The following is a 27,949-nucleotide window of genomic DNA, read 5'->3' as shown; positions in this document are numbered from 1 at the left end:
TGATAAAAATAATCTCTCCAGTGGACATTTTCTCTGCCTTCCTACCTCCTGGGACAAACCAAATTCAACCCTGGTATAAACAGGCTGAGTTTCCATTGATTAGCATGAAAACTGTGCTGAGTTATTCTGTACAGGACTGAATTTGGGCCGATGCCTTTAAAAACATTGCGGTACCACCTGAGAAAGACTGCTCGAGGATAGAACAGCCCTGGGGCTGCTCTAACTTATCCAGAGAGTCCTTTTGTGGGGTCAACGGTTATTTATGATTTGCATTATAGTAGCACCTGGAAACCACAGGTGAGATAGTGACCTCATTGTGGTAGGCTCTGTAAAGTCCCTGCCCCAAAGAGCTTACAGTCTCCTCCCAGAGACACACAGCAGGTCTTACCACTGCCAGGAGACCAGCAACCCAGTCAGTAACCACCACCCTGTCCAGCTCACAGATCATCCCTTCCCGGTGGAATGACTGCCCATTCGGTTCATCTCGTCTCTTTGTCACAGGAGGTTTTGCAGCTTTAGTTCTCTGCTTTTTCTTCCCACCGGCACATCCCTGGCGCAACAAGTGTCCCTCGCTCCAACTTTTCCTGCCGGTTGCTGTGCTCCGGCTGTAGGAGAACTAATTAACTATTAATAACGCCACATGCGTAGAAGAGCTACCTGATGGCCCCTGACTCTGTTCTCTGTTGCACTGGAATAAATTGTTAATTAAAGCATGCTCCGGCATCCCATGGCGTTTGGCTACTCTGAAGTCAAAGCGGGATTTAAAAACTTTTATCAGATATTACAGATCGGTCACTGGGCTGATCTCAATCAGTTCACTCACTCAGGCAGCAGAGTCTAAACCTATTAAAAGCTACCGAGCGTAGCAGAGAAGATGGCACTAGTTCTGGGCAGCGCCTCCTGGGATCTGTTTGAATGTTTAGGTTGAGATTGGCAAAGCCAACAAGGGGGATAGTTTTAAAGGGAACTGGGCAGCTAAATTCCCGCAGCTAGGAGCTGGGTAGTGTCCCTTTAAATAGCTTGTGAACCTTCTAATGGCGCTCACTGGGTTTTATGTTTCAGAAGCCAGCAGACTACTGCCAGCAGCGGGTATATGTGTATCTGTTGCTTGTTGTATATAGTTAGTAAATAGTTACTCGGACTCCGCTGTGTTTCTGTGAGGTTCCTTCCTGGTACATTTGTTGTGTAAAGAGTGAAGGACACAGTAATTTCACACACACTTTAAAGGGATACTACCCAGTTACTACACACTGATTATTGTATCGGTGTCATTTTGGCCTCAGTGATGTTAATGGGGCCAGGATTTCAGCCTATATTATTAAAACGTCAGTGCACATCACCGTAACATGCACACCCAACATCTGCTCCATGGCCCCAGTGCTAATCTTTAAAGCCACCTGCCGAACAGCTGTTCAGTGGGCCCTACCGATCAGCTCTCCCTTTCCCCCCAGCACTTCCCGCCCGCTGCCGATCGGCGGTTCAGTGGTGGGCGGGAAGCGCTTGGGAGGAGTGAGGGTAGGAAGAGGCGGAGCGAAGGCAGGGCCTGCTCAGGAAAGGGGTGAGGCCTCGAGGGGAAGAGGCGAGCGAGGGTGACGCTTTGGGGCAATGGGTGGAGTGGGAGCGGGGCCTCAGAGTGGAGCACCCCCAGGAAAAGCTGAAAGTCAGTGTCCGTGCTGTCTTGGACCGTCGTAAAGGGACCTTGATTTTCAGAGAGCACTGAAGGCCCCACAGGCCCTTTTTAGGTCTCTCATGTTGGGCCCCCAGGGGAAAAAAACACTAGTCAATTTTGAAAATCGCAGCCAATGAGAATTCTTTGCTTTAGTCATAATTCATAATGGGTAAAGGTTTAGAAAACATGACCTATGAGGAAAGATTGAAAAAATTGGGTCTCTTTAGTCTTGTTTAGAAGAGAAGACTGAGAGGGGATATGATAAGTTTTGGAGTACATAACAGGTTGTTACAAGGAGGAGGGAGAAAAATTGTTCTCTTTAACCTCTGAGGATAGGACAAGAAGCAATGGGCTTAAATTACAGCAAGGGAGGTTTAGGTTGGACATTAGGAAAAACTTCCTAACTGTCAGGGTGGTTAAGCACTGGAATAAATTGCCTAGGGAGGTTGTGGGATCTTTGTCATTGGAGATTTTTAAGAACAGGTGAGACAAACACCTGTCAGGGCTGGTCTAGAAAAGATAATATTTAATCCTGCCTTGAGTGGCTGAAGTTATTTTTCCACATTGTTAAAATCTCCCATGTAGGCAAGACCCTAGCAACAAGACATGTTCACAAGTAGGGTTGTCAACTGTCTAATCACACAAACCCAAACACCCTTGCCCTGCCCCACCCCTTCCCTGAGGCCCTGCCCCGCCCATTCTCTGAGGCCCCGCCCCTGCTCACTCCATCGCCCCCCCTCCATTGCTTGCTCTCTCCCACCCTCACTTTCACCAGGCTGGGGCAGGGGGTTGGGGTGCAGGAGGGGGTGTGGGCTCTGGGAGGGAGTTTGGGTGCGGGAGGGAGCTTAGGACTGGGGCAGGGGTTGGGGTGTGGGGGGAGGTGAGGGGTGCATACTCCAGGTGGTGCCTACCTCGGGTGGCTCCCAGAAGCAACTGGCATGTCCGGGGCCTAGGTTCAGGGGTGGCCAGGTGGCTCCGCACGCTGCCCCTGCCTGCAGGCACCGCCCCTGCAGCTCCCATTGGCCGCAGCTCCCGTGGGATGCAGGGGGCAGCATGTGGAGACCCCCGGCCAACCCTGCACCTAGGAGCCGGACATGCCGTCTGCTGTTGGGAGCCGCACAAAGCCAGGGCAGGCAGGGAGCCTGCCTTAGCCCTGTTGTGCCGCCAACCGGACTTTTGGTGTATTAAAATCTGCTGGATTGCTTTTAATAGTCACCAGGAGATTGAGGCAGATTCTGGTAGACTCCCGGCCAGTCCGGGAGGGTTGGCATCCCTATTCACAAAGAGTCTTGAGGCAGAAGTCATTTGGGGTCTCTCTGCTGCTTTTCTCCATTGCTGGTAACTCCTGACCCAACTCCTCCGCAGCTGCGTAAACAAGGACACCTTCACGCCTGCATCCAGTAGTTCTGAATGTCAAGCAGCCTGGCCGGTTAAATGCATCCCAGAGCCCTTCCTAATAAAAAATTCATAAGCCTCTTCTAAAGGCAATTACAGGTCTGTAAGGCAGCGAGGGGACGGTACGTGAGTAAATAAGCTCGTGAAGGCCGTTACGAGAGGATCGGTTTCCTCTTTAACAGGTGCACTAAGATCCTTCCAAAACAAATCTCGCCCGCCATGACATTTAAACCAGCGTCAAGAAAGCATCCTCATAGGAAAGAGCAAATCGACTCTGTTGCCCCTCACGTTCCCCTGCCGAGACACAGGATGGCCGAGGACAAGCCTTCAAAGACCTGAGCACCTTGAGGGTCCTGGGCCAGGCGAAGAGGCAGTGTCCTCTTAGGAAATAGCCGCTCTTTAAGGCTGGAATTTTCAGTGGGTTTATGGGAGTTAGGCGCGTAATCCCCATGGACAGCGGGAGAGGAAAATGCCAGCCTAAAGAAATGTGTTAGCGTGAGTCTGTTTGTCCAAGGAGAAGGGAGAATGGTTTGATCCTGAGGGGCAGGTTTTGCTTTTCTGCTGGTAGATTCTCATCTGGGATGTTTTCTCCTCCCAATCAGTAGACATTCTTGCACTGATCCATTGCTTCGTTTGGGGTGGAGTGGGGATGGGTATTTTTAGTGAAATCTCCAGGTGGCTCCGCTCGCTGCCCCTTGCCTTCTCTCATTGGCTATTCAGCACTTCCGCTTTACTAAGTGAATCACACAATTCCCCTCATACACACACACTCCCCTTGTGAGATATGATCAATATTAGCTCACCCGCCTCCCACACCCAGCATAGAGAAGGGGACGCTGACATACCAACCCTTTCCCCAAGGAAGTTAGTGGTAGAACCAGGAGTAGAACCCCGGAGTCCTGGCTCCAAACTATAGGCGCCGACTACGTGGGTGCTCCGGGACTCAAGCACCCATGGAAAAAAAATAGGAAGTGCTCAGAACCCACCAACCACAGCTGTTGGGTGGGGCCACCGATCATCTGTTGGGTGGCTGGTAAGGAAGCGCTCAGGGGAGGGCAGGAGACCTCAAGAGAGGGGGCGGAGCCGGGGTGGAAAGAGGTGTGGCAGGGCTTCAGGGAAAGGGGCGGAGTGGGGGCGGGGCCTTAGGGTGGAGCCCGGGAAGAATGCAGGTCAGCGCCTGTGCTCCCAACACTTGACCTTCCATTGCCCTGCACTTGTTGCAGTCAGTGACCTGTTGCAAAGCGGAAATGGTTTGGAAGAGGAGCATTTTAACACCCGCTTTGCACTGGTGTGAACGGCTCTACAAGGTGTAAGTGGTATGGAGAAGCCAGGCTGCCTGTGCCTGGCTCCGTCAGCTACCCCACGTTGCGAAGGGAGCCTGGTCTCGGGACTGTTCCCGTGTGGCTTCGGGGGGTGAAATGCAAGGGTGCGTGTTGCTTCAACTCTTGCAAGTTGTTCCAAGAGTTGACCCCGTGGCGGGTGTGACACCGGTTTAGTAGCAGATCCTCTTGTGACCACTGTCTTCTTGCTTGCAGCATGTGGAGAGTGAGTCCACCCCACCCCCCGCAGCGCGCAGTGACCAATCATGGACGTGCAACCCCAGGAAGCTTCCCTGACGGTTAACGAGCAAGTATGTTGGTTTCTTTCCACGGGTTTGTGGCAGCAGAGCCTGGCGTCGGGCTTGGGAATAGCTTGCCTTTCTAACACTGCCCGCGTGCTCAGGGCCAGAGCCTCAGCGGGTGTAAATCAACACTGGCTTCAGTGGTGTGTCACTGATATACACCCCTTGGGGCTTTGGCCCATTGATTTCAATAGAGCTGTGGTGATTCACACCAATTGAGGGGCTGCCCCGGTGACGTCAGTGGAGCCGGGCCAGCTCCCACCAGCTGGAGAGGTGGCCCAATGACTGATGGAGCTACAGCTGATTTACATCAGTTGCGGATCTGGCCGGGCTGTTTTTGACTAACTGCAATGGTGATGAAAAAGTTACAACTGAGCCTAGTGTGATTAGACAGACACACAGACAGACAGATGTGTATGGGGATGGCTGGATAGATAGATAGCTAGATAGAGGGGGTCCATGGGATGGATGGATAGATAGATAGATAGAGGGGGTCCATGGGATGGATGCATGGATGGATAAATAGATAGATACGGGTTGGCTGGATAAACAGACAGATGTGTATGGGGATGGCTGGATAGATAGATAAATAGATAGATGGATGGATGTATCTGGGCATGGATGGATAGATGGATGTATATGAGCATGGATGGATAGACAGCTATGTATGGGGATGGATGATGGATGGATGTGTATAGGGGTGGACGGATAGATAGATAGATGGATCCAGTCTAGCTCTGCCTTTTGCTGTGGATTTAGAGTGTGAAGCCAAGAGAATCATGCCCTCTTCTTGTTCATCTCTTTCAGGGTTTGTGCCCGTTGAGATCTTACTTACGCTTTGCTGTCTGCTTCCAGGTCATTGTGATGTCGAGTCACGAGACTATCCGAGTGCTGGAGGTGGGAGTGGACGCCCCACTTCCAGCAGAGGATGATGGGAAAGCTTTGGAAGCAACAGCTGGAGAGGTCGCAAGCGGCTGCCCCGTGGAAACAAGTGAACCAGGAAGAGAAGACGTGCAGCCAAACCTGGAGACCACTTGTGGAGGGACAACTGGTACGAGGCCCTCTACACTGTGCTGTTTCACTGTTCCACCCCAAACGCGTTGGTTAGTGCAAATGATTAGGAAAATGCCCAAGACCTAGAAAACCTCCAGAGTCGGCCAAAAGCTCCCCTGAAAAATATACTCTCAGTTTCAATTGACTTTCTAATCCTAGCCCTCCCAACAGACTCTGGCCCGGTCTTTCCATTGAGTTTTCTGCCTGTCAACAAAACGGATGAAGCCGATGGCTGTCGGATGTGGCCATGTGCTTCACTAGCCACTGGTCTGTGAACCAGGAGACCTGGGTTCTATCCCAGGACCCTGGACAAGTCATGCCCCGTGCCTCAGTTTCCCCTCCCTTGGTTTAGATTGTAAGCTTTTTAGTATGTACTATGTTCAGTTCCTAGCAGAACAGGGCTCCGAGCTCAGATGGGCAGGGGGGTTACTCCTCGATGTAATCCATAAGAAAGGTTAGAGGGAGTCTCTTTTTTTCTCCATGTGCCATGTTCTTTACCACCTGGGCCTTAGAGAGGAGGATGGGCTGCAGCTTGATTTGTGTCCACGCTGCAAAATGACAGGAATTGGACCTGAGTCACGGTGGGACCCAAGCAGGGTCTGTGGAGCCGTTGATGTCCTGAGGGCTTGCCTGCCCCAACTCACACACATTTGTGTGTGCACATAAGGGGAGCTTGGTCTCAGACTTAGCTTAGGATGCAGTGTAGACATACCCTCTAGGGGATCCCTGGTCTCCTTTGCAGCCATGATGCCAAAGCAAACGGCTGAAGCAGTGTAGGGGTATGGGATTTTTCTTCCCTGCCTGCCCTAGGCTGTTCTGGAGTGTTGATATGTGCTGATAAACAGCTGCTGCGTCCCACCCCAGAGGTGGCTGCCTTTCCATGGTGGGTGAAGTGTTCTTGGGTTTCAGTTTGGCGAGTTATGTTTTTGGGGGGACAGCTGCCAAGATAGTGTAGTTATCCTACGATCGGCAGCTCCTTTGGGCAGAAAATGACTTCGGTCTTAGAGTCCAAGGTGGAGGAGAAGGAAGATGCATGTAATGTAGCTGTGATGCAGCCTCTCTTACCCAGAGGTAGCAATGGGAGGGTAGCGCCAAACATTTCGGTGCCTTTTCGGAACGCTACTGCCATCCAAGGTTACAGAATTGCAATGCCTATGTCTGGCCACAAGGTGTCATCTTGACTCCATGCACGGCTGAGGTAGCCAGACCAGGGGTATTACCAACTGGGAGGCAGGCTGACCTAGTGGATAGAGCACCGGCATAGGATTCCGAACACCTGAGTTCTAGTCCCAACTTTGCCACTAAGCTCTGTGGGCAAGTGGCCTCTCTGCTTTGTGCCTCAGTTTCCCCCTCTACAAAATGGGGGGTAAGAATCCTGACCTCCTATGTAAAATGAAAACACGAGACCCAGGGGTCACCTGATATGAAATTAACAGGCAGCGGGTTTACGACGAACGGAACGAAGCACGTCTTCACACCACTCATAGTCAGCCTATGAACCTCATTGCTGGGGGATGTGGTGCGTTCCAAAAGTATAAGTGGTTTATAGGACAGGTCCATCGATGGCTATTAGTCAAGGCGGTTGGGGACCCAAGTCCATGCTCTAGGTGTCCCTAAACCTCTTTCACTCTATGCATCCGAAGAAGTGAGGTTTTTACCCACGAAAGCTTATGCCCAAATAAATCTGTTAGTCTTTAAGGTGCCACCAGACTCCTTGTTGTTTTCCTAAACTTCTTGACTGACAGAAGCTGGGCCTGGATGACAGGATGGATCACTCGATACATTACCCTCTTCTGTTCAGTTCCTCTGAAGCACCTGGGAGTGGCCACTGTTGGAAGACAAGATACTGGGCTAGATGGACCCAGTATGGCTGTTCTGATGTTCAGCTTCTTTTGGGGTAGGGGAGAGGCTGCCACATTAGAGCCACACTCTGTTGCCTGAGCCAAAAAAAATCCAACTCTGCCAGCAGCACTCATTTGTGGTATAGCCACTGGAGGGAAACAGAAAGCCTCATTATGTACGTAGACGACAATGCGGCCTAGCAGTTAGGGAACGGGACTGCGACTTGAGTCCTGGGTTCAATTCCAGGCCCTGCCACTAATTTGCTAAGTGACCTTGAGCAAGTCACCCCCCTCCCTGTTCCTCAGTTTCCCCATAAGGGGAAATAATGCAGCTCTGGAGATCTGTAGTTGAAAAGCGCTATATAATTGTGATTATCATTACACTTAAGTAACAGGGTCTCTTGACATTGTGTTCTTTCCTCCTCTCAAGGCGAAGTAAAGTCATTGCCTGGAATGGCTCCCAACAGCGTCTCGTCCGTCACCACCTTCAACCCAGCAACGAGCCAGCCGACCCAAACCCTAGCTCCCTTGGCCGTGCAAGCTGCGCCACAGGTAACTACCCGGCAGTCCCGCAGCTGGGCGTGGGAAGGGAGCAAACGCGGACGGCGAGCAGGAGGAAGAGCGCGGGGTATTTCTCCTGTGTCCGGCATGTGGGAGGGGAGCCTCAAGCGGTGAGGTGGATGCACCTGTGAGGGTGCCACGGACACATGGGATTCACACACGCTCTTCCAACGCTCCCCGTCGTGTATCGGTTGTTAATGGTCCCTGACACAGCGCTGTGTGTTTTGCACAGAGACTTGCCCAGTGGGAGAGCACCTGGAGGTGAGGTGGGGTTTGAATGAAACAACCCACCTAGGCATGGAGCATAGGTTCCGTGTCCTGATCCATCCCTGGCCACTCCTCCGTATAGCGCCCGCCACAGAAGGCCCCGTGGCGTTGAGCTGCTGCTGGAAATGATTCTGTAGGGTTGCACTAAGGAAAAAAAAAAAAAAGAAAGGCCCCCTCTGGTGGTGATTTGACAACCAGCCTCCGGGGGGCTCCACTCAGCTGGAACCCAGCTGCTAAGACGGGAGCGATCCCACGCCCACGCATGGCTCAGGCAGGCTCCCCCTGGCTGGGGCCAAGCGTGCCTTGGAAAGACCGTGTGCGCTCGCTAATGCGGCGGGCGCGCTGGTGCTGTCTGCAGTGGCGCTGATGGTTTTTTTCCTTTTCTTTTTTAAATCTTGTTTACTTTTGCAGGTCTTGACTCAGGAAAACTTAGCAACAGTTGTGACAGGAGTAATGGTTCCAGCAGGGGCAGTTACTCAACCTCTTCTTATCCCCATCAGTATTGCAGGTCAAGTGGCTGGTCAGCAGGGGCTGGCTGTGTGGACATTTCCTACAGCAACGGTCGCTGCCCTTCCCGGACTGACGGCTGCTTCTCCTACAGGGGGAATTTTCAAACCACCTATAGCCAACTTGCAAGGTACTGGCCGCTCCTCCGCCGTAGAACATCCCTGAACCGGTCAAATGTCCCGTTACTTGTGCTGAGTCAAAGTCCACCTGGCCTGGGAACGGGGTAAAGCTGCAAGCACCGGGCATGAATCTGCTGTTCTTTGGCAGGCAAAAGCTCCCGTTGGCTCCAGCTGGCTTTGCATGCATAAGGACTGCAGGCTCACGCAGGGCAAGGAAGGTTACATTGATTTCTCTGTGTCTGGGAAGAAGCAAGGGCCAGTGCTCTGAGCGCAAGGCCAGGATCTGCATTTAAATTCGGAGTCCGCGGCTGGGTTGGTACGGGAGCCATGCTCGCTCTCAGGGTGAAATCCACCCCGCACAGGGGGCCGGCATGAGGTCGAGGCACCACTTAAGTCCATATGGCTTGTATACCACGGAAGCTGAAAGGCTTCAGCAGTGCTGAGGCCTCATGCTGCCACAGGGGTGAACGGTGCCCTCTCGGTTCATCTGGTGCAGAGCTCGGAGACTAACACTGACCTGTCTCTTGGTGGAGCCGTGTTTAGCTAATGCGTCTAATTGCTTTGAAGCCCCAAAGGGCTGGCTCCCTCGCGCTGCCTAGTCCTGCCGTTGCCGCTGTGTGTGTTCGCGGCCCGGTGGCCAGTTTGGTTCCCTTTACAGAGTTAAGAGTGGATCCACATGGGACCTTTCAGATTCTGGGGTCGTTTGACAGACCAGGGTTTTTGAACTTTGCCAACTCCCTTCCAAAAAGGGGTGGGGTGGAGGGTGCACCTGCCTCTCAACAAGAAGCTGCTCCTAATGATGGTCTGGCGGATAAGGCAGCCGATGGGGACTCTGTGGAACTGGGTTCACATCCTGGTTCTCTCGTGGATTTACTCTGCGACCTGGGACTAGGCACGTACCCAACCCTGTGCCTTGGTCCCCCCACCTATAAAATGGGGATATTCGCCCTGTCTTCCCTCACAGTGTGTTACAGCTTGTGAGATGCTCCCTTACTAGGCTGATGAGGACCACCTGGATGTCTAGACAGGCAGCACAGAGGGAGGGGAGGGCTGCGTAGATCGTGCCTGAGCCATGGGACGGTTTCGTTGGCCTTCTAGTCGTTCGAGATTTTTCCCCCCCTTGGGTTGTGACGGCTGCGGATGGCATTCAAGTGCCCTGCACTCCTGCCTATCCGTGTAACCCCTGCCCATGATCACACACAGGCCTTGCTACAGGAACTGACGTGTGATATACCTAGAGCATTGGGCTGGGATTCAGGACTCTGTGGTTCTTTTCCTAACTCAGCCGCTGGCTTTCTGGATGACCATGTGCGTGTCATGTCACCGCCCCGTCCCTCCGTTTCCCCATCTGTAAAACGGGGGTGTGATGATCCCGGCCTCCTTTGTAAAATCCTTTGAGACCGACTGATGCAAAGCGCTAGGGATGTTTCCCAGCATCTCTCTGCAGCCGCGGGGGCTAGAAACATACGTCCAGTTTCTTAGACGAAAGCTGAGATTCTTCCGTAGTCCCATGACCCCAAGAGCTGGTGCTCCATGGGGTGAATACCCTAAATCACGAGATGGGTGATAAAGCCACCAGAGTTGGCAACTGGTCTTCTGCCAGACAGCCCATGGGCCTGCCCTGTCCTGGATCCCACGCACCCTTCTCCTTTGTACTAGTGCCAGGTATCCAAAGGACAGAACAGAGGCCAGTGCTGGTGCATGGATCAGAAGGGCTTGGGTGGGGCTCAGTTTAAAGGCTCTGGATAAGGCTAGGTATTACGATGATAGTTTGTTGCAGGGACGGGCAAAGAGAGTGGCGTGTTATGGCGATTCAGCGTCCATGTCTCTGCTCTGCTTTCAGCAGCTACGGTCCTGAACACGGCAATGCCAGCCCCAATGCAGCCTACCCAGCCGCTACAGGCCCCGCTGACGGTCCAGCCGCGGCCCTCCGTCCAAACACAGGCCGTGTTCCAGCCGCAGCCCACGCTCCAGAGCCCGCCGGCCATCCTGCCCCAGTCCGCCGCCGCGCCGCCACCCGTGGCAAAGCCGTTGGAGACGCAGACGCAAATCACAGTCCAGCCTGCGGGATTTGCCTTTAACCCTGGCATAGTAAGGAGCTGGTGTGACGCTCCAGAGAATCTCTGGGAGCCGAGCTGTCTGTCCTGATGTCGGGCAGTCGGTATTGACAGAGCAGCTCACAAAAGGGCCTGATTCTGGCCCCTTGTGTCATCATTTATACCTCCCCAGAACAGGAGGCAGTGTTGCCTAGTGGATATAACACTGGACTGGGAGGGAGGAGAGCTGTGTTCCATTCCTGGCTCTGCCACTGACCAGCTGGAGGACCTTGGGCAAGTTGTTTTGCCGCTCCGTGCCTCAGTTTCCCCATCTGTAAAAATGGGGCTGATGATACCCCCTTTGTAAAGTGCTCTGAGAGCTACTGGTGGTATGAGCCAGGTGTGGTTATTAATCATTCTGACAGGGATTTTTCCCATGCATAGGGAGCGGGGTGGGAGAAAGGACACGGGGACTGGTGGGAGCAGCCGGCGGGTTGGGCTGGCTGCCGTCACTGACAGAACAGAAGCAGGCTGGGTGGCGAGCCGAGATATGCGGAGTCTATCCTCGAAAGATGGTACCTAGAAGAGGAAGGATGGCCTAGTGGTTATGGAACTTTGCAGGCCTGGAACTTTGCAGGCCTGGGTTCACTTCCTTCCTGCCTCCTAGGCTTCCTGCCTGCAACTGGGCCGCAAATGAAGCTGTGACTGTTAGCGTGTGGAGGCATCCCTGCGCTAGCTTTGATCTAGCTAGAGAAGCTGTGGGGGCATGGCCTAACAGCCCAAGTACAAGCCCGCCGGGAACGCTGGGTACAAATTCAGGTCGTAAGCCGGCCCCAGGCTTTGTCCCGCTGCTACGGTCCCCCGGGCTAGCTAGCTTAATGCTAGCAGGGCTATGCCTACCTGTGCTACAATGACATCTTCATTTGTGGTCTCTCTGCACCTCAGTGCCCCATCTGTAAAGTGAGGATAGTAGCACTGCCCTGCCCTGCCCCCCCCGGGGTTTGTGAAGAGGAGCACAACAAAGATTGTGAAGTGTCGAGATACTACCGTAATAAGAACATAAGAACGGCTGTATTGGGTCAAACCAAAGGTCCATCCAGCCCAGTATCCTGTCTACCGACAGTGACCAATGCCAGGTATCCCAGAGGGACTGAACCTAACAGGTAGTGATCAAGTGATCTCTCTCCTGCCATCCATCTCCACCCTCTGACAAACAGAGGCTAGGGACACCATTCCTTACCCATCCTGGCTAATAGCCATTAATGGACTTAACCTCATGAATTTATCCAGTTCTCTTTTAAACCCTGTTCTAATCCTAACCTTCACAACCTCCTCAGGCAAGGAGTTCCACAGGTTAACTGTGCACTGTGTGAAGAACTGGGGGCCAGATAAGTACCTAAGGCCGCTAGAGGATTCCTCCCCATAAGAGGGAGCCAGAGGCGGGGTTTTCCCCCTGAACGAGACATGGCTGAGTGCGTTTGTTTAACCTCCGACTCCTGTTTTCTCTACAGATCAGCGCAGCTTCTCTCGGGGGCCAAACTCAGCTCCTCAGCTCACTGGCCGCCGCCCCGGTGATCGCGAACACCATTCCCAGCGTCCAAGGGATAACAAGCCAGATCCTGACCAACGCCCAGGGACAGGTACGGGGGATGGGCTCCCATAGGCAACAGGAGGATAACCCTCCCTTGCCACTCATAAAGCCTTCCTATGGGCATCCTCTCCCGTCCCGAGAGCTGTCACTCAGGATAAAGATAGTCATAGAGTTCAAGGCCAGAAGGGACTGCCAGATCAGCTGGTCTGACCCTCTTGTGTATCATAGGCCATCGGCACCACTCAGACAATTAGATCCACGTGTTGCAGCCCACAGGTGACACAACTGTGCCCCCAGTGCCCAGGGCCCATGCAGAGGCAGGGAATTGATTAAGTGAGGTATGCCCAGATGATCCTAGTCAGAGACCCGGGCCCCGTGCTGCAGAGGAAGGTGAAATCAAGGTCACCTGGGGGAAATTTCTTCCCGATCCCACATATGGCCATCAGTTAGACCCTGAGCATGTGAGCATGAACCAGCCAGCCAAGCACTTGAGAGAGAATTCTCAGCACCACCCCAGAGCACCGGCTCACCCCATCCAGTGTCCCGTATCCAGCCCCAGGAGGGGGGAACGCCATCCTGTCGGACGGGAGGCAGGGAAGGGTATTGGTATGCCACGCACCCCAGCTCCCGTTCTTGTCTCCTCTGCAGGTCATTGGGACGCTGCCCTGGGTGGTGAACCCGGCTGGGATCACGACGGCCAATGCCACCCCAGCTGTTTTGCCGGCCCAGAACCTGCAGGTGCAGGCGGTGACCCCGCAGCTGCTGCTGAACGCCCAAGGGCAGGTCATCGCTACGTTAGCCAGCAGCGCCCTCCAGACAGCGGCCATCCGGAAACCCAGCGCCCCAGAGTCCCCGGCAAAGAACGAGGTGAGCGGCGGGTGACGGCTGTCTAACAGGCACCTTCTCAGGGAGCCAAGCAGCTAGTGTCTGTGGCCGCGCGCCAGCGTAATGCCATGCGCAGCAGCTCCCCAAGGCCTGGGGAGGTTGGTGACTTGGGCACTGGCCCTTTACGGGTCCACTTACTGAGCTTTAAACAACCTGCGGGAGCCTCTGCCAGGACCTAGCACCCTGCTGAATTCTCCGGTGCCCCGTTAGGCTGTTCAGAGACTGAGCCTGACCTCTCCCTTTGGAAGGAGTCAAGGTGGCAGCTCCCTCCAGACGGGGAATTGCCGTAGCAGAGCTGTGCTGTGCCCCCTATGCAGAAGCCGGGTGGGTGGCCAGGGCTTTACCGCAGCTGAGAGCTTGCCACAACCCTCTCCATCCATCTGGACTACGTGCACTGAGCCTTGTTGTTTGCTGTGTTACCAGGTTCAGCCAATCCAGCCTGCCCCTGTTCTGCCCCAGCCAGCTGTGGTCATCGCAAACCCAGCCCCTGCCGCTAAGCCCTCTTCCACGCCCGTTCCCATCACTTGCTCGGAGACCCCGACAGTGAGCCAGCTGGTTTCCAGTAAGCACCGCTCGGTTCCTGTCCATTTCATGCGGGAGTGGGGGGGCAGGCGGCTTGCACTCCCTTTGTAGGAATTGGAGAGTGTGTGGTGTGACCCCTGAGGTTTAGCCCTTCTCAGTGATTGTAGGAGAGGAAGCAGGGTCTAGTGGTGAGAGTACAGGACACAGAGCCAGTATTGTGCACAATGGGTTATTGTAGGGTCGCTGGTGAGCTCCGAGCTGCACGCGCTGGGTCGTTATTGTAGGGTCGCTGGTGAGCTCCGAGCGGCGCGCGCTGGGTCGTTATTGTAGGGTCGCTGGTGAGCTCCGAGCGGCGCGCGCTGGGTCGTTATTGTAGGGTCGCTGGTGAGCTCCGAGCGGCGCGCGCTGGGTCGTTATTGTAGGGTCGCTGGTGAGCTCCGAGCTGCGCGCGCTGGGTTGTTATTGTAGGGTCAGGGTCGCTGGTGAGCTCTGAGCTGCGCGCGCTGGGTTGTTATTGTAGGGTCGCTGGTGAGCTCCGAGCTGCGCGCGCTGGGTTGTTATTGTAGGGTCGCTGGTGAGCTCCGAGCTGCGCGCGCTGGGTTGTTATTGTAGGGTCGCTGGTGAGCTCCGAGCTGCGCGCGCTGGGTTGTTATTGTAGGGTCGCTGGTGAGCTCCGAGCTGCGCGCGCTGGGTCGTTATTGTAGGGTCACTGGTGAGCTCCGAGCGGCGCGCGCTGGGTCGTTATTGTAGGGTCGCTGGTGAGCTCCGAGCTGTGCGCGCTGGGTTGTTATTGTAGGGTCAGGGTCGCTGGTGAGCTCCGAGCTGCGCACTGGGTTGTTATTGTAGGGTCGCTGGCACGTGTTGGGTGAAGCTTCCGATTTGTTTATAAAACAAAGCAAAGTGGAAGCATTTCTGTGGAAGCATTTTTGGTGGGGAGGAAAAGCCTTTAAACAGCGAAACTGATGTTGCGAAGCAGTGCAATGTTAGTATTGTTATATCTATAGCGACGCCAGTGCCCCAGTGTCAGGCAGATCCCAGCCCCGACGAGCTACTGCCCGAGACACAAAGCACTCTAGAACAAGCCAAGTCGCATGTTAGACTTGCTTCCCCTAGCATGGCAGCGTGTTCTGTGGATGTGGTGCTGGTTTGGGCCTTGGGAGACCTGGGTTCTCTTTCAGCCTCTGCCGCTGGGCAAGTCGCTTCCCCTCTTTCTGCCTCAGTTTCCCCTCCCATTGCTTATCTATTTAGACTGTAAGCACCCTGGGGCAGAGACTGTCTGTCAACCCAGTGGGGCCCTAACCATAGGGTGAGGCTACCAGAATGCTGCCAGTCATGCTGTACTTCGAGATCTCCCTGGAGGTGTGAGGAGATGGACTGTGGCTGGATGTGATGATACAGAGCACACTGCGCTTCATAACGGTACTCCCCTCCCTACCCCAGAGCCTCAAACTCCAAATACGGGCATTGAGGAGGATGGAATCAACCTGGAGGAGATTCGGGAGTTTGCCAAGAACTTTAAGATCCGACGTCTGTCTCTGGGCCTGACGCAGACACAGGTGGGTCAAGCTTTGACGGCTACAGAAGGACCAGCTTACAGCCAGTCTGCCATCTGCAGGTAAGCGGCTGGGTTCAGTGCCGGCCCTGTGACGGGGCTCGGGGGTTCAGGGCAGACAGTGGCTAGGGCGCCGCTCGACTGTGTAACGTTTCGGTGACTCCCTCCCCTGAAAAACCAAAGAGGAAACTGACTCAGCCAAAAGGAGAGAAAGTGTTTCTGAACCCACTGGCTTCACTGGGAGAATCCCCCGAGCCAGGGCAGCTGCACCCGGCCCTGCTCACCCCAGAAATGGTGTTCATAACGCTTTCCTTTCAACCAAGCACTAATGCCCCCAACAGAGAGGGGCACTAGGCACAGAGAGGTGGAGTGATTTGTATAGGTCGTCCAAAGCCAGACTTAGAACCCAGGAGTCCTGACTCCCAGTCCCATCCACCTGCTCTAACCACTATACCCCGCTCCTCTCCCAGAGCTGGGAACAGAACCCCAAGAGTCCTGTCTCTCCATCTGCAGTAATCTGTAAACCCCAGGCCCCGCCCAAAGCCATGAATAGAACCCAGCAGCCAGATTCCCACTCCTTTACCAGTCCTGGGAAATTAACTCCGGAGTCATGACTCCCACTCCCCCTCTAATCTTTAAATCATGCCAGGGATGCTGGAACGGGGGCGGGGGGTGCCATGGCCCCCCGTTTTTTCCAGCCATAAGGGCAAGTGACGGGGGGAGAGGGGGCAGAGAGGAGCGAGTGGGGGGGGCAGAGTCTTGGGAGAAGAGGCGGTGTGGGTGCGGGGCCTCAGGAAGGGGTGGCACAAGGGCAGGGGTTCAGGGAGAAGGGGCGGGGTGAGGCCTTGGGGGAATGGTGGTGGGAGGGCAGGGTCTCAGGGGAATGAGTGGTGTGAAGGCGGGGGCTCAGGGAGAAGGAGCGGAGCATCAGGGGAAGGAGCGTAGCATCAGGGAAGGGGCGGGGTGGGGTGGGGCCTCAGGGGGAAGGGGCAGCTAGGGGGTAGGGCCACGGTTTGGGCATCAGTGATCCCACCCCTTCTACGAGCTGGTAATAGAACCAGAGTCCCCATCCCCACTGCTGTGACCACTCTCCACCCAGAACTAGGAAAAGAACCCAGGAGTCCAGTCTCCCAGCGCCCGGCTTTGGCCCCTCTTTGTGGGCAGACCCAGGTCCCTGAGGATCCCCCAGAACCATGCGTCCGTGCCTGCGTCCCATTTCCGAGTTCTCTTTTCTTACTAGCCTCCATTGTCGTGTTTGTTACTGTACCATCGGCACGTGAGTGGCCACGTAACCGGCTTGATCTTATGCCCCTTCCCCCCCCAGAGCTTGGTCACCGCTGCTTCTGTCTGTGCCGGACTCCTGCTTCTGTATGTGCAGGGCGGGACTCTCACGCCTTCTCTCCCTCCCCGCTGCCCTGCCTGCAGGTTCGAGAAGCTGGACATCACCCCCAAGAGCGCCCAGAAGCTGAAGCCCGTGCTGGAGAAGTGGCTGAGTGAGGCCGAGCTGCGGAACCAGGAAGGGCAGCAGAACCTGATGGAGTTTGTGGGCGGCGAGCCCTCCAAGAAACGCAAGCGCCGCACCTCCTTCACGCCCCAGGCCATCGAGGCCCTCAACGCCTACTTCGAAAAGAATGCCCTGCCCACCGGCCAGGAGATCACCGAGATCGCCAAGGAGCTCAACTACGACCGCGAGGTCGTCCGGGTCTGGTTCTGCAACCGCCGACAGACGCTCAAAAACACTAGCAAACTCAACGTCTTTCAGATCCCCTAGCGGGGCAGGTGGGAGGAGAGAACCCTGCCCAGCCCAGCCCGGCCACCCCAGGATCCTGCCGTGAGCACTTTGTGACTATCTGTTCCCTAGGCCTTGCCCCTGTCCACTTCCCCCCCGCCCCACCAGCCCAGCTTCGCTGATGGCAGCCAGGCATTATTTTTCCCCGCCGTGTGCATATATCCGCACCCTTCGTCTTCACAGGATCTGACCGTGTACACGTCGGACGTCGCTCCTTCCTTCTCGTGCTCCTGAGTGTAACATGTAGTGAGTGCCAGAGCTGCCGATGTGAGTGCCCCCAGCCCCCCTCCGTCCCCGGGGGCAGAAGTGGGGCAGGGCACAGGGAGTGCTGTGATCCGTGCATTTCTGTGTCAGACAAATATGTCCGCCACACGAGTGACTTTCTTCTTTTCTAGAATTTCCTGTTTCTCCAAGGTAGCGTCGGGGCCTGCCAGGAGGCCGGTAGGGTCCGGGAAGAGGCAGATGTGAAGCCTACTTCATTTCAATCCTTGTTTATTTCGTAACCCTGCCTGTCCCGTGTGAGACACAAGTTCTCGGTATCTAACGGCATCAAGGCGGAGTAGCTCAGTTTATATCCCCTCCCCTATGAGTACAAAGCACTGTCCATCAAAAGACTTTAAACGGAAGTTTCTGAGTATGATTAGCTGCTAGGGCTTGGGATCACCGCGTCGTTTAAAGCGCCAGTAGGTAGCTCCCTTACTAACCTCGTTTGCCAGAGGAAAACCGGCCACCTGCGTCCTGGCATCTCCCCTGCCACCCTTGGGAAATGGAAGGTTAAATTGCACTAAATGGGATTGTTTCTATAAGAAGAAATGGGCAGAACCGGCCGGGCCAGGCAGCTTCTTCACCAAAGTGAGGCCTCTGAAGGCGGACAGGGTGTGAGCCCTTTCATTTGCTCCATCTTCTTTCTTTTTTTGCGTTGGCTCCTGTTGAAGTCGAGCGTTACCCTTTCCCCTGCTAGGGCTCGAGCCTGGGGGTCTAAAGGCATGGGCCTCTGTTAGCTGGGAGGCATAAACCACTCTGAGTGGTCTCACCAGGAGAGGGGGACCAAAGAGCCGTGCTGTGGAGCTGGGGCTGTACAAGGTATATTTTGCCTTCCTCCTGCAGGGTTCTATGCTTGCCTTTTGAGCGTGGCTTTTCTGAAGGGGGTGATCTGGAAAATGAACGGACTGGACTCTTGCTCACTGCTGGAAGGGGGATGGGGAAGTGGCAGCAGCCCTCCTGGCTGTAAGAGGGGAGACCAACAGCCGATTGCCTTGTCGAATTGCCAAGTGAAGGGGAGCCGACTCCAAGCCAGCAGCGCCAGCCCTCCTCCCCATGGGAAAGCAGCCAGGCAAAGGACTCAGACTCTGTACAGTGGAGACGCACCAGGCCCTAGGGCTGTGTGTGGAAGGAACAGCCTTCAGCTTTGAACTACAAAGTCCCTCCTTGTGCGGCTCAACAATCAGGGGACGCTCTCCAGGGGACGTCTATTCCTTCTTTACCGGCAGCCTTTTCGAGCGCGTCGGACGTCGCCTGAACGTGTCGTCCCCCGCCACCGCCTGTGTGGCATCATTGCAAAACGCGCCAGAGCCCAGCTCTCGGGCTGGATACAGGGAGGTGGAATGGTGCCCTCTTTCTAAGCTGGGCTCAATGCAAAAGGGGAGGAAGCTGTGTGTATTAAGGTCCTGCGGGGAGGGTGGGGCCAGCCTGTTCCTGTCTGTATATGCACTGTGTGTCTTTAACATAAGAAGGGAATGGGAGGTGTGTTTTGCTGTCTTGTGAAAGCCAAAATATATATAGATATAAATGATTTCACAATAATCCTTAACTGTAAACCCAGGAAAAGGTCCTCTTCGGTGCTGCCTCTTCTGCTTATCTTAAAGAGACAGTGCTGGTTGCCTCGGGCCTAAGCATTTAAAAACACAAACAAAAACAGGGCCTAAATTTCAGTCCCAAAATAGATCATCAGAAAGTAGCTTCTGTGGCCAAGTGGAGTGGGAGGTTCTGCTTGCCTGCATGGTAATCAAGAGGTGACCTCAGACCCCGGCACAATTTCATCTGCAGCCAGGGGCCCACCTACAGGCTAGGAAAGCGTCAGATAGCCCAGTAGGATGAGTATCGGGTATAGGGGTCAGTGCCCCATAAAGCCCTCTTTATCCTAGGAGATATGTGAGAGTTATGGGTCTGACATCCTGATTTCCAGGACACATCCTAAGGGAGTCTGTGTCCTAGTTCATTGCCCACCTTCCGAATTGAGCTTTCTGCTCCAGGAGGGTGGCACTGGGGTTTCAGCGTAACTCGCTGCCGGGCAAAATGTTTACACGTCACGTTGATTTGGGGACAGCCGACCTGGGCGGGATGGGGGCCAGTGGAGGGTTTTGCTGAACTGAAAAGCTGCTTGGGTTTTACCGCATTTTTATCGGGCAAAGATCTGCCCGCAGGCTGAGTGTCACTAGCCCAGGACCACGAGACTCAGCAGGGAGAGGAGGAACAGGGGAAAGACCCAGCCGCTCAATTGGACAGCGGCTGCTGCCTCCACAAGCAGACCTCAGTCCCAGCATCAGCAAGGCGATTCTGCTGTGCAATAGAATTTCTTGGCACCTTTCCCTTCCAATCAGGCTTTCGCTAGGATGTTTGGTTGGTCCCCTGCCCTGCGTTGATGCTGCTGTTCCCAAGATGCTACAAGCAACGCTAGCCGTTCCGTTGGCTGCCCGGTGTGGTGGTGAGACCAGTGCCACACAGGCGTTGCTGATTCCCCAAACCTCTGCTCTGAACGGCAGAACGAGGTGCTCGGGGGACGCGTCTGGATCTGTCCAAAGAAGGTTTCTTAGAGGGAGGGTTGTGTTTTTTTGTTTTTTAGGAAGTACCTTTCCGGATCTGCTGTCCCGCCATCTCCATTTGGAATAGCTAGGGCAGGGTTGGCAGGCAAATTCCTCCCTGAGAAAGGGGACCCATCTCCCTCTCTCCCTGCCCTAAGAAATGAGTGTTTCAGTGATTTCCAGACATGGCCAGAGCGGATGGGCAGGACTGGGAGCAAAAGCGGTTTCATACCATCCTTGGAGCAGGCGGTGGTTTATACGCCGCCGCCCCGGGTCAATCAGAACCTGAAATGCTATCGCCAATCCTGTGTCTCCAGCCTCCAATCTCCAGGGCTCCCCCCACTTAGCCAGTCCTTGTTGGGCGGGCCATTCCCCCTTGCCTCGGTTAACGCCACTGCTCGGTTTCAAGAGAAGCTGTTGGATTTCACAGAGTGCCATGTGAGGTGGTATAAGTTGAACAAGGAGGGAGGGAAGGGCTCCGTGGGGGTGGGGAGCCGGCCTGGGGTCTGGCTGTCTTGCTCTGTTAGACTGATGCACTTGATGTAGTTGTGTGAAATAAACAGTATTTTTTCTTTTTCTTTTTTCACTTTCTTTTGTAAAAAATGTGTCCTGTGGCTCCCGGACAGTTTATTTATTTGCAGTCTCAGGGGAGGAGAAGGGGCAGGAGACGGGGGTCCAGGTGAGGGCTGCATGGAGCAACTTCCAGCCATGCTGAACTGCATCTGCCGGGGTGAGGTCATTGGTTCCTACCTGCTCGGCCCAGGGTGTGATGCCCAGCTCACTGCAACTCCTACTGCCTGGGCTAGCAGAAGGCAATTCCCAGTTCAGCCAGCTAGTTGGTCAGGAAACCCATGAGCCAATTTCCATTCTCTCCTCTAACTCTTCAGGGAGTTAGACACATCCTATCCCTGTCTTCAGAGCACAATCTGCCAGCGAAGAGCTCTCTAGACCCCTTCTGCCGAAGCACGGAACTGGGGGTGGGTGGGTCACGGTCTTGTTCTTTTGTGTCTTGATCATAAGAATTGCCAGTGGGCACAGACAGTGAGTGGTTTGTGCTGTACCTATCTCCTCATTCTAGCGTAGCCAGTAGGCTCTGACCTCTCAACATATACACGTACCAGTGCAAGAGAACCTCCGAGATGACAGATGTTTGGGATAAAATTGACAGCAGGAACACAGCTGCTTTTGCTGACATGTATTAGGAAGACACAAAAGCCATAGTACCACAAACTTAAAGAATCCAAGGGAGAGGTTGATTCTGGATTCAGAGCCTGCCATCTAAAGGCAAAATGCCCCTGGATTGCCTACCTGGAGGAGTGCTGGATTATTGCTGTTTCTAAAAAAAAAAAAAAAAACATACATTCATGCAGATTGTGCTGGTGCTGACAGACAGCACAATGCCTACGCACCAATTAAATTCACTGAACAAACAGGCCAGCATTCCTAAATTCCACCTGAGGGGAATTAATTCTCTGATCTTTCTGCAAGGGAAGGTACAGCTGTGGTGCAGAGATGTACATGCAACATTTCCAAGCCCTTCTGACTGCAGGGCCTGGTGGTGGCCACCTGGTGGCATCGATTCCCTAATCATACAGCAGCAAGTTGCATAATGGCTATAAAATTAGGGCCCCATAAACACCAGTTAGGAGGGGGTGGGGAAGATTTTGCACTTGCTCAATGTTCCATAGGCTGGGGGACCATGGCCCAGCTACTTTTAAGCAGTGGTCCTGTACTAAATCAATATGGTGGAGTGTTGCCTCCAGGAAATATCTGAATTGGTGCCACTGATTGAAAAGTTCAAGATGTTCTACCATTAGGAACGCAACATGACTTCCCCGAAGCAGTTGGGAATAGGGCTCGGGCAGTGTGTAAGCGAAATAATATGTGCTAATCCTCTGCTGGCAGCTGAATGAGAGAGGCGCAAGCCCATTTTTCTGGGAAGCATACGGCCCAAAATAATGGGGAACCAATTCTGCAGGGAAAGAAACTTTTATTGTAAAGGATTGAAAACTTGAGAGACAGGTTGAGAGTGGAGGGAAACTATGATCTGCTAATGTGAGCACATGACTGAATGTAAATACTTTGGGCCAAAGAGTGTCTTTTTGCTCTGTGTTTGTACTGTGCCTTGCACAGTGGGGTCATAGTCCATGGCTTGGGCTCATAGGTAAGAATAGGTAGGAATTTCCAACGCATATTAATTGTATTTTCTCGAGGAAAATAATATCGATGGCGTTAATCATATGCCCCTCCAGTCGGGGCTGAAAACTGATTACTAACGTAAACAAGCCTGACCCCATTTCCAGCAGACATTGGGCTGAGTTTTCATTGCAGCAGGGCTCTAGTCCTCTTCCCATAACAGCAATGCTGGCCGCCATTGGAAATCCACCCTATGAAAACAAGCCCCCCACCCCAGCTTGAATCTGTCAGTGCTGAGGGTTTCTGGGAAAGAAACTGCCACCCAAATTGTAGGGCAGCAGCCAGCCTCCCATAGTGGTGGGAAGGCCGGGCTCCCTGTCTGCGTGCTGAGGACTGTGTGGACTGCGGACCTGCGGGATCGGTTGACGCTACGCACGTCTCATGCGGCGCCTCATGGTCTCGGATGCCATCCGATGGTCCAGGGACATCTACATCGAGCACATCACCGGCCACCGACAGTACCAAGAGGCGTGAGCCAGAGTGACATCGTTCTCCCACTACGAGAAAGGGACCAAGTGACCTTCTCCGTTGACCATTACATATGAACTGGAACCATAAACTCCCTGAACATTAAATCTCACCAAATGAGGGTCAATCCATCCTCATAATCATATCCACTCATTATAATCCACAGTGGCACATAGGCACTTTATGAACTTCATACCCTCATATCTCAATGTCTGTACTTTGACCCATCAACCTTTTACCCCCAATCGGGGATTTTGCAGATTATGTATTCCTCATGCCACCTTATCTTAAACCAAACTTTGCACCATCGATAATCTGTATGTTATTCCCTGATAACCAGAAACTTCAATGCTCAAACTCTGTTCACTATTTTTTTTTAACATCATCTTAATAACATTTTAAAATCTGGATGGAGTATGGGAGCACTTTAGCCAAAGCCCCACTTTTCTCATTTGAGTTCTAGATCCACCCGGAAAAGAGCTTCCAGCAGCCAGATCAGCTGGAGAGGACCAGCTAGGGTAGTTATGCACAAAGCCGGAGTTCTTCTCTGTTAGCTTCAAAGACTCAACTTGCTCCAGGGTTATGTTAAGACGTAACTGATTCATCCGCAAAGTTGGGGGGTCCAACTGGAAGGATTTTGTCACATGTTTGTACCAAGTTATTTTAATAAACTTTCTACTGGTTTAGCTTTTCCAGCCCCTTTGATGTGAAAACTTGGCAGCTGTTCAGTACATATTAATTGTAATGCATGAAATAAGCACATGCAATATTTGCCTTTGCTCCTCACTCCTAAACCCTCTATTATTCTTGGAGTCCCCCAGCTCCACCAATGCCCTTTAAATCCCACCCTTGCATTCTCCCGTCCTGCCAATGCCCCTCAATCTCAACCCACAGCCCCCTACTATCCCCACCCTGGGTTTATCGCCCAGAACAATTCTGCCACTGCCCTGCAATCCCAATCCACACACCCCCCAATATCTCCGCCCCTCCCCCCAGGTCTGCCACTGCCCTCAGAGTCCCCCTGCCATTATCCAGTCCCCTAGGTTCCAGGCTGAGTCCACCCCCAACTCATTGCACTTATTAGCCAGGGGCAGGAATCGAACCCGTAGCACTCAGAGAAACTGGCCTAAGCCATGTCCCAGAAAGGTAGAGGGAGAAGAATCCGGGCCGCACCACGCTGAGCGGCTCCTGCGCCTTAACCCCGCTAGTCCCGCCCCGTCCGGAGCGCTCAGCCTATCGCAACGGTGCTGCCGAGGCGACGGGCCGGCCGGTGAGCAGGGATTGGCTGGCGCTCGTTTGGTGTCTGGAAGGGTCTGGGCGCTGCTATTGGCCGCGAGTGAGTGAGGGGGCGGGGCTTGTGCCTGGCTGGGCTGGAGCAGGGGGCTGCGGCGCTGCCGCCGCCTCCATATTGCGGGGCCGGGCGAAGAGGTGGCGGGGTCGTGAGTCGCGCGCGGGGCCGGGCAGCCGGAGGGCGGCAGCTGCTGGGAAGGGGGGATTCCCGGGCGGGGGGGGGGCTCTGGGTGAGGGGGTAACTGGGGGGTGCTGGGCCCTGGGGGGGGGTGACTCTGGGTGAGGGGGGGGCTCTGGGGGGTGCTGGCCCCGGGGAGGGGGGGCTCTGGGTGAGGGGGGGCTCTGGGGGGTGCTGGCCCCGGGGAGGGGGGGCTCTGGGTGAGGGGGGGCTCTGGGGGGTGCTGGCCCCGGGGAGGGGGGGCTCTGGGGGGTGCTGGCCCCGGGGAGGGGGGGCTCTGGGTGAGGGGGGGCTCTGGGGGGGTACTGTCTCCTGGGAGGGGTGTCTCTCTGCGAGGGGTCCCCTGGGGGGTGCTGTCCCCTGGAAGGGGGTGACTCTGGGTGAGGGGGTGACTCTGCGTGTTGGGGTTCCTAGAGGTTAGTCTCCCCTGGAAGGGGGTGACTCTGGTTCTCAGGGTCCCCGCGGTGTGGGGGAGGAGTGGCCCCTGGAAAGCGAGTGTCTCGGGGTGTTGAGGTCCCAGGGAGATAGTGCCCCTTGGAAGGGGGTGACTATGTGTTGAGCCCATTGGGAGTTGGAAATTGTGGGTCCCTGGTGGGGCAGTATCCCCTGGAGGGAGCTCCCTCGGTATTGGGGTCCCATAGGGGGAGATTGTGGGTGTTGGGTATGTCTGGGGTGTATCTCCTGGAAGGAGTGACTCAGTAGCGAGTACCCTGCTTCCCACTGATCTCTGGGGAGGCGGGGGGAGGTGTTGTACATTTACCGCGGGGCCGGAGCCCCGAGCCACTGGGTGAGGATGGCGTGGGCTCTGAAGCTGCCGCTGGCGGATGAGGTGATCGAATCGGGGCTGGTGCAAGATTTCGATGCCAGCCTCTCGGGCATTGGCCAGGAGCTGGGCGCTGGCGCCTACAGCATGAGGTAGGTGAGATCCTCCTGAACATCTTGTCCTACACCGTGAATTGAGAAGGGTGATGAGAGTGGAATCTGGAGGTTGTGATTGGACCACCGCGGGCTGGGAGACTGCAGAGTCCAGGAGTACTTGGATATTGCATTGAGCTCAGCAGAACAGACAGCACAGTGTATTGTAGGTGTTGCATTTAATGGCAGATAACTTTCTGGTGGGCTGATTGAACCCATCACTAGGCTGGAGCAGATCAAGGGGCCATATAGTGCAGTATCCGGTCTTCAGTAGTAATCTGTACCAAGTAACGGGGGGACATCTTCCCCCCTGTTTGCTCTGCATGCTGCATTTGTGAATGTGAAAGACGAAGTGAAACCAGTGGCAGGGAGATTTGGACAGCAGTATAAAACCCAAAGATAAGGTAGAATTTAGAAATAAGACGAAAGTGTGTCACTCCCTGCATGAAGTTGGCCTGAGGAGTTAGCGGTTGCTGGGAGCCAGAGTTAAAATTCAGCCGCAGAACTCAACAGTCGAGATGGATAATTTTATGAGTTTTGTAAATCCTAAAATGGAAGTAATGGGGACTCTGTGCTTGAGGGCATCATCTAAACTCAGGGTCAGGAAGGATTTGCAACACTTGCCCTTCCTCCCCTCATGTTCAGTGTTGCACAGCTGGTTAGCTTTGGGGCAGTTGATTTAGTTGAGGATTGGTCCTGCTTTGAACAGGGGGTTGGACTAGATACCTCCTGAGGTCCCTTCCAACCCTAATCTTCTATGATTCAGTTCACCTGCCTCTAAAAATATCAAGTATTGGCCATGGTGGGAGGCAGGTTCCCAGGTGGCATGGACTGTTCAGCTAAAGGGGATATAGCGAATCCATTCCTCTGGAATCTGGCCTCCTGCTGTCAGGTTATGGATAAATCATCCAGACTTTGGCTATGTCTGTGCATACAGTGCTGCTGTACTGTACCAATATGTCTGGGGAACACGCTATATACCGACTGGAGAGAGCTCTTCCGTCGGCATAAACAAACCACCTCAGTGAGCGGCATAAACTGTGTTGGTGGAAGAAGCTCTCCCACCAACATAGCACTGTGCACATGAATGCTTATGTCAATGTAATTTATGTCGCTCCTGGGGATGGAATATTCACACCCTTGAGCAACATATGTTTTGCTCTAATGTAGATGTAGTCTCAATCCTGTGCCTCCCACCTGTTGCTGATTAGGAGAGCCTGTTCCATGCTTCTTTGTTCTATACTCCCTCAACTAATCAGGCCAAGAGTGTCTCTTCCTTAATCTTGCCCTGAATAATCACCCCCAAGGGCTGGAAGAAGCACCTTCAGCTCTCTGTGATGTGAGCGCAGGTGTTAGTATCTTAATACTTTAACGCAAGAAGGATGTTGAGGAAGTGGAGACAGTTTAGAGAAGAGCCATGAAAACGATTAAAGGATTAGAAAACCTGCCTTAGGGTTGGTCTACGCAGGAAAATTACATCCGCATGGCTACGTCTCTTGAGGTGTGAAAAATCCACACCCCTGAGGGATGTAGCTAAACCCTCAGTGTAGACAGGGTTGGGTTGAAAGAAGAATTCTTCTGTTGACCTAGCTGCCACCTCTTGGAACCTTTCCCATTGGTGTAGGTAGTGGCTACACTGAAGCGTTCAGCTGTGCCGCGGCAGCTTTTCAAGTGTAGATGAGCCCTTATAGTGACAGACTTAAAGAGCTCATTCTGTTTCGCTTAACAAGGAGAGGGTTAAAGGGTGACTTGATTACAGCCTATAAATGGGGAACAGATATTTAATAATGGGCTCTTCAGTCTAGCAAAGAAGAGTCTAATACAGTCCAGTGGCTGGAAGCTGAAGTTGGCCAAGTTCAGACTGGAAATAAGGTGTAAAATTTTGACATTGAGGCTAATTAATCACTGGAACCATTTACCAAGGGTTGTGGTGGAATTCTCCATCACTGATCATTTTTAAAGCAAAATTGGATGTTTTTCTAAAACATTTGGTCCAGGAATTATTTAGGGGACATTCTGTGCCCCGGTTATGCAGGAGGTCTGACTAATCGCAGTGTTCCTTTCTGGCCTTGGAATCTGCACATCTCCGAAATTCTGGCTCTCTTCCTTTCTGTGACCTTGGGGGAAGTCGCTTTCCCTACGTTGCAGTGGGGGCTGGGACGGAGTTTAAGGATCATTTGTTTAATATTAAAGTGCCTAATTAATACTTGTATTAAGAAAGTGACCAACAGCCCTGCTCAGGATCAGGACCTCATTGTGTTAGATACTGGACTGATGTGTCCTTGCTTAGAAGAGTTTGTGTTAACCCACTGCTGATTGTCTCATTGGTCCCTCTCTGTACCTGATCTGCAGGGGATAAGAGACTGTCACAGCCCCAGCTAAGCTATAGCCGCTCATGCTTTCAGCTCTGGACGTCCTCCGTTCAATCCCTGGTGTGGTGGTCATCACCCTTGCAATCAAAGATGACGTATGACATGCAGTGTCAGGGGAGAGGGATAAATCAGATAGAATTTTATAGACACATGTAGGTTGGCAGCCCAATGTTTCCCCTCCCCCGTCCAATAATTCAAGTATATAAAGTACCGCCTATTTCCCTCTGTCTCTCTAGCCATTATTAACTGGCTGACTTGATGTGGCCTTGAGAGGTGATCTGAAGATGAGGAGGGTGGTGGCTTCACTTGTTGGAAAGACAT

The 27,949-nt window shown here is 53.7% G+C and overlaps 2 protein-coding genes across 6 annotated transcripts in view; both read left to right on the top strand.

Annotated features, from left to right (window-relative positions):
• The window catches only part of POU6F1 (POU class 6 homeobox 1), a 34,870-nt gene extending 14,084 nt beyond the window's left edge, over positions 1-20,786 (top strand). For 2 of the 3 annotated variants that reach the window (XM_054013222.1, XM_054013221.1), the window contains exons 2-11: positions 4,600-4,694; positions 5,541-5,736; positions 8,010-8,131; positions 8,819-9,044; positions 10,877-11,124; positions 12,581-12,709; positions 13,309-13,527; positions 13,969-14,107; positions 15,508-15,682; positions 17,045-20,786. In XM_054013222.1, coding sequence (XP_053869197.1) covers positions 4,650-4,694; positions 5,541-5,736; positions 8,010-8,131; positions 8,819-9,044; positions 10,877-11,124; positions 12,581-12,709; positions 13,309-13,527; positions 13,969-14,107; positions 15,508-15,682; positions 17,045-17,390 — 1,845 coding nt within the window. In that variant the 5' untranslated portion in view covers positions 4,600-4,649 and the 3' untranslated portion in view covers positions 17,391-20,786. The remainder of the gene's footprint in view (positions 1-4,599; positions 4,695-5,540; positions 5,737-8,009; positions 8,132-8,818; positions 9,045-10,876; positions 11,125-12,580; positions 12,710-13,308; positions 13,528-13,968; positions 14,108-15,507; positions 15,683-17,044) is intronic. The other variant, XM_054013223.1, reaches the window with a different exon arrangement.
• Positions 20,787-24,729: 3,943 nt separating this feature from the next.
• TFCP2 (transcription factor CP2) overlaps positions 24,730-27,949 on the top strand; it is a 41,764-nt gene continuing 38,544 nt past the window's right edge. For 2 of the 3 annotated variants that reach the window (XM_054012675.1, XM_054012674.1), the window contains exon 1: positions 24,730-25,256. In XM_054012675.1, the coding sequence (XP_053868650.1) occupies positions 25,135-25,256 (122 nt within the window). In that variant the 5' untranslated portion in view covers positions 24,730-25,134. The remainder of the gene's footprint in view (positions 25,257-27,949) is intronic. The other variant, XM_054012676.1, reaches the window with a different exon arrangement.

Source organism: Malaclemys terrapin, chromosome 23 (genome assembly GCF_027887155.1).
Source record: "Malaclemys terrapin pileata isolate rMalTer1 chromosome 23, rMalTer1.hap1, whole genome shotgun sequence".
Lineage (NCBI taxonomy): Eukaryota > Metazoa > Chordata > Testudines > Emydidae > Malaclemys > Malaclemys terrapin.
This window is presented reverse-complemented; position numbering and strand designations above follow the sequence as displayed.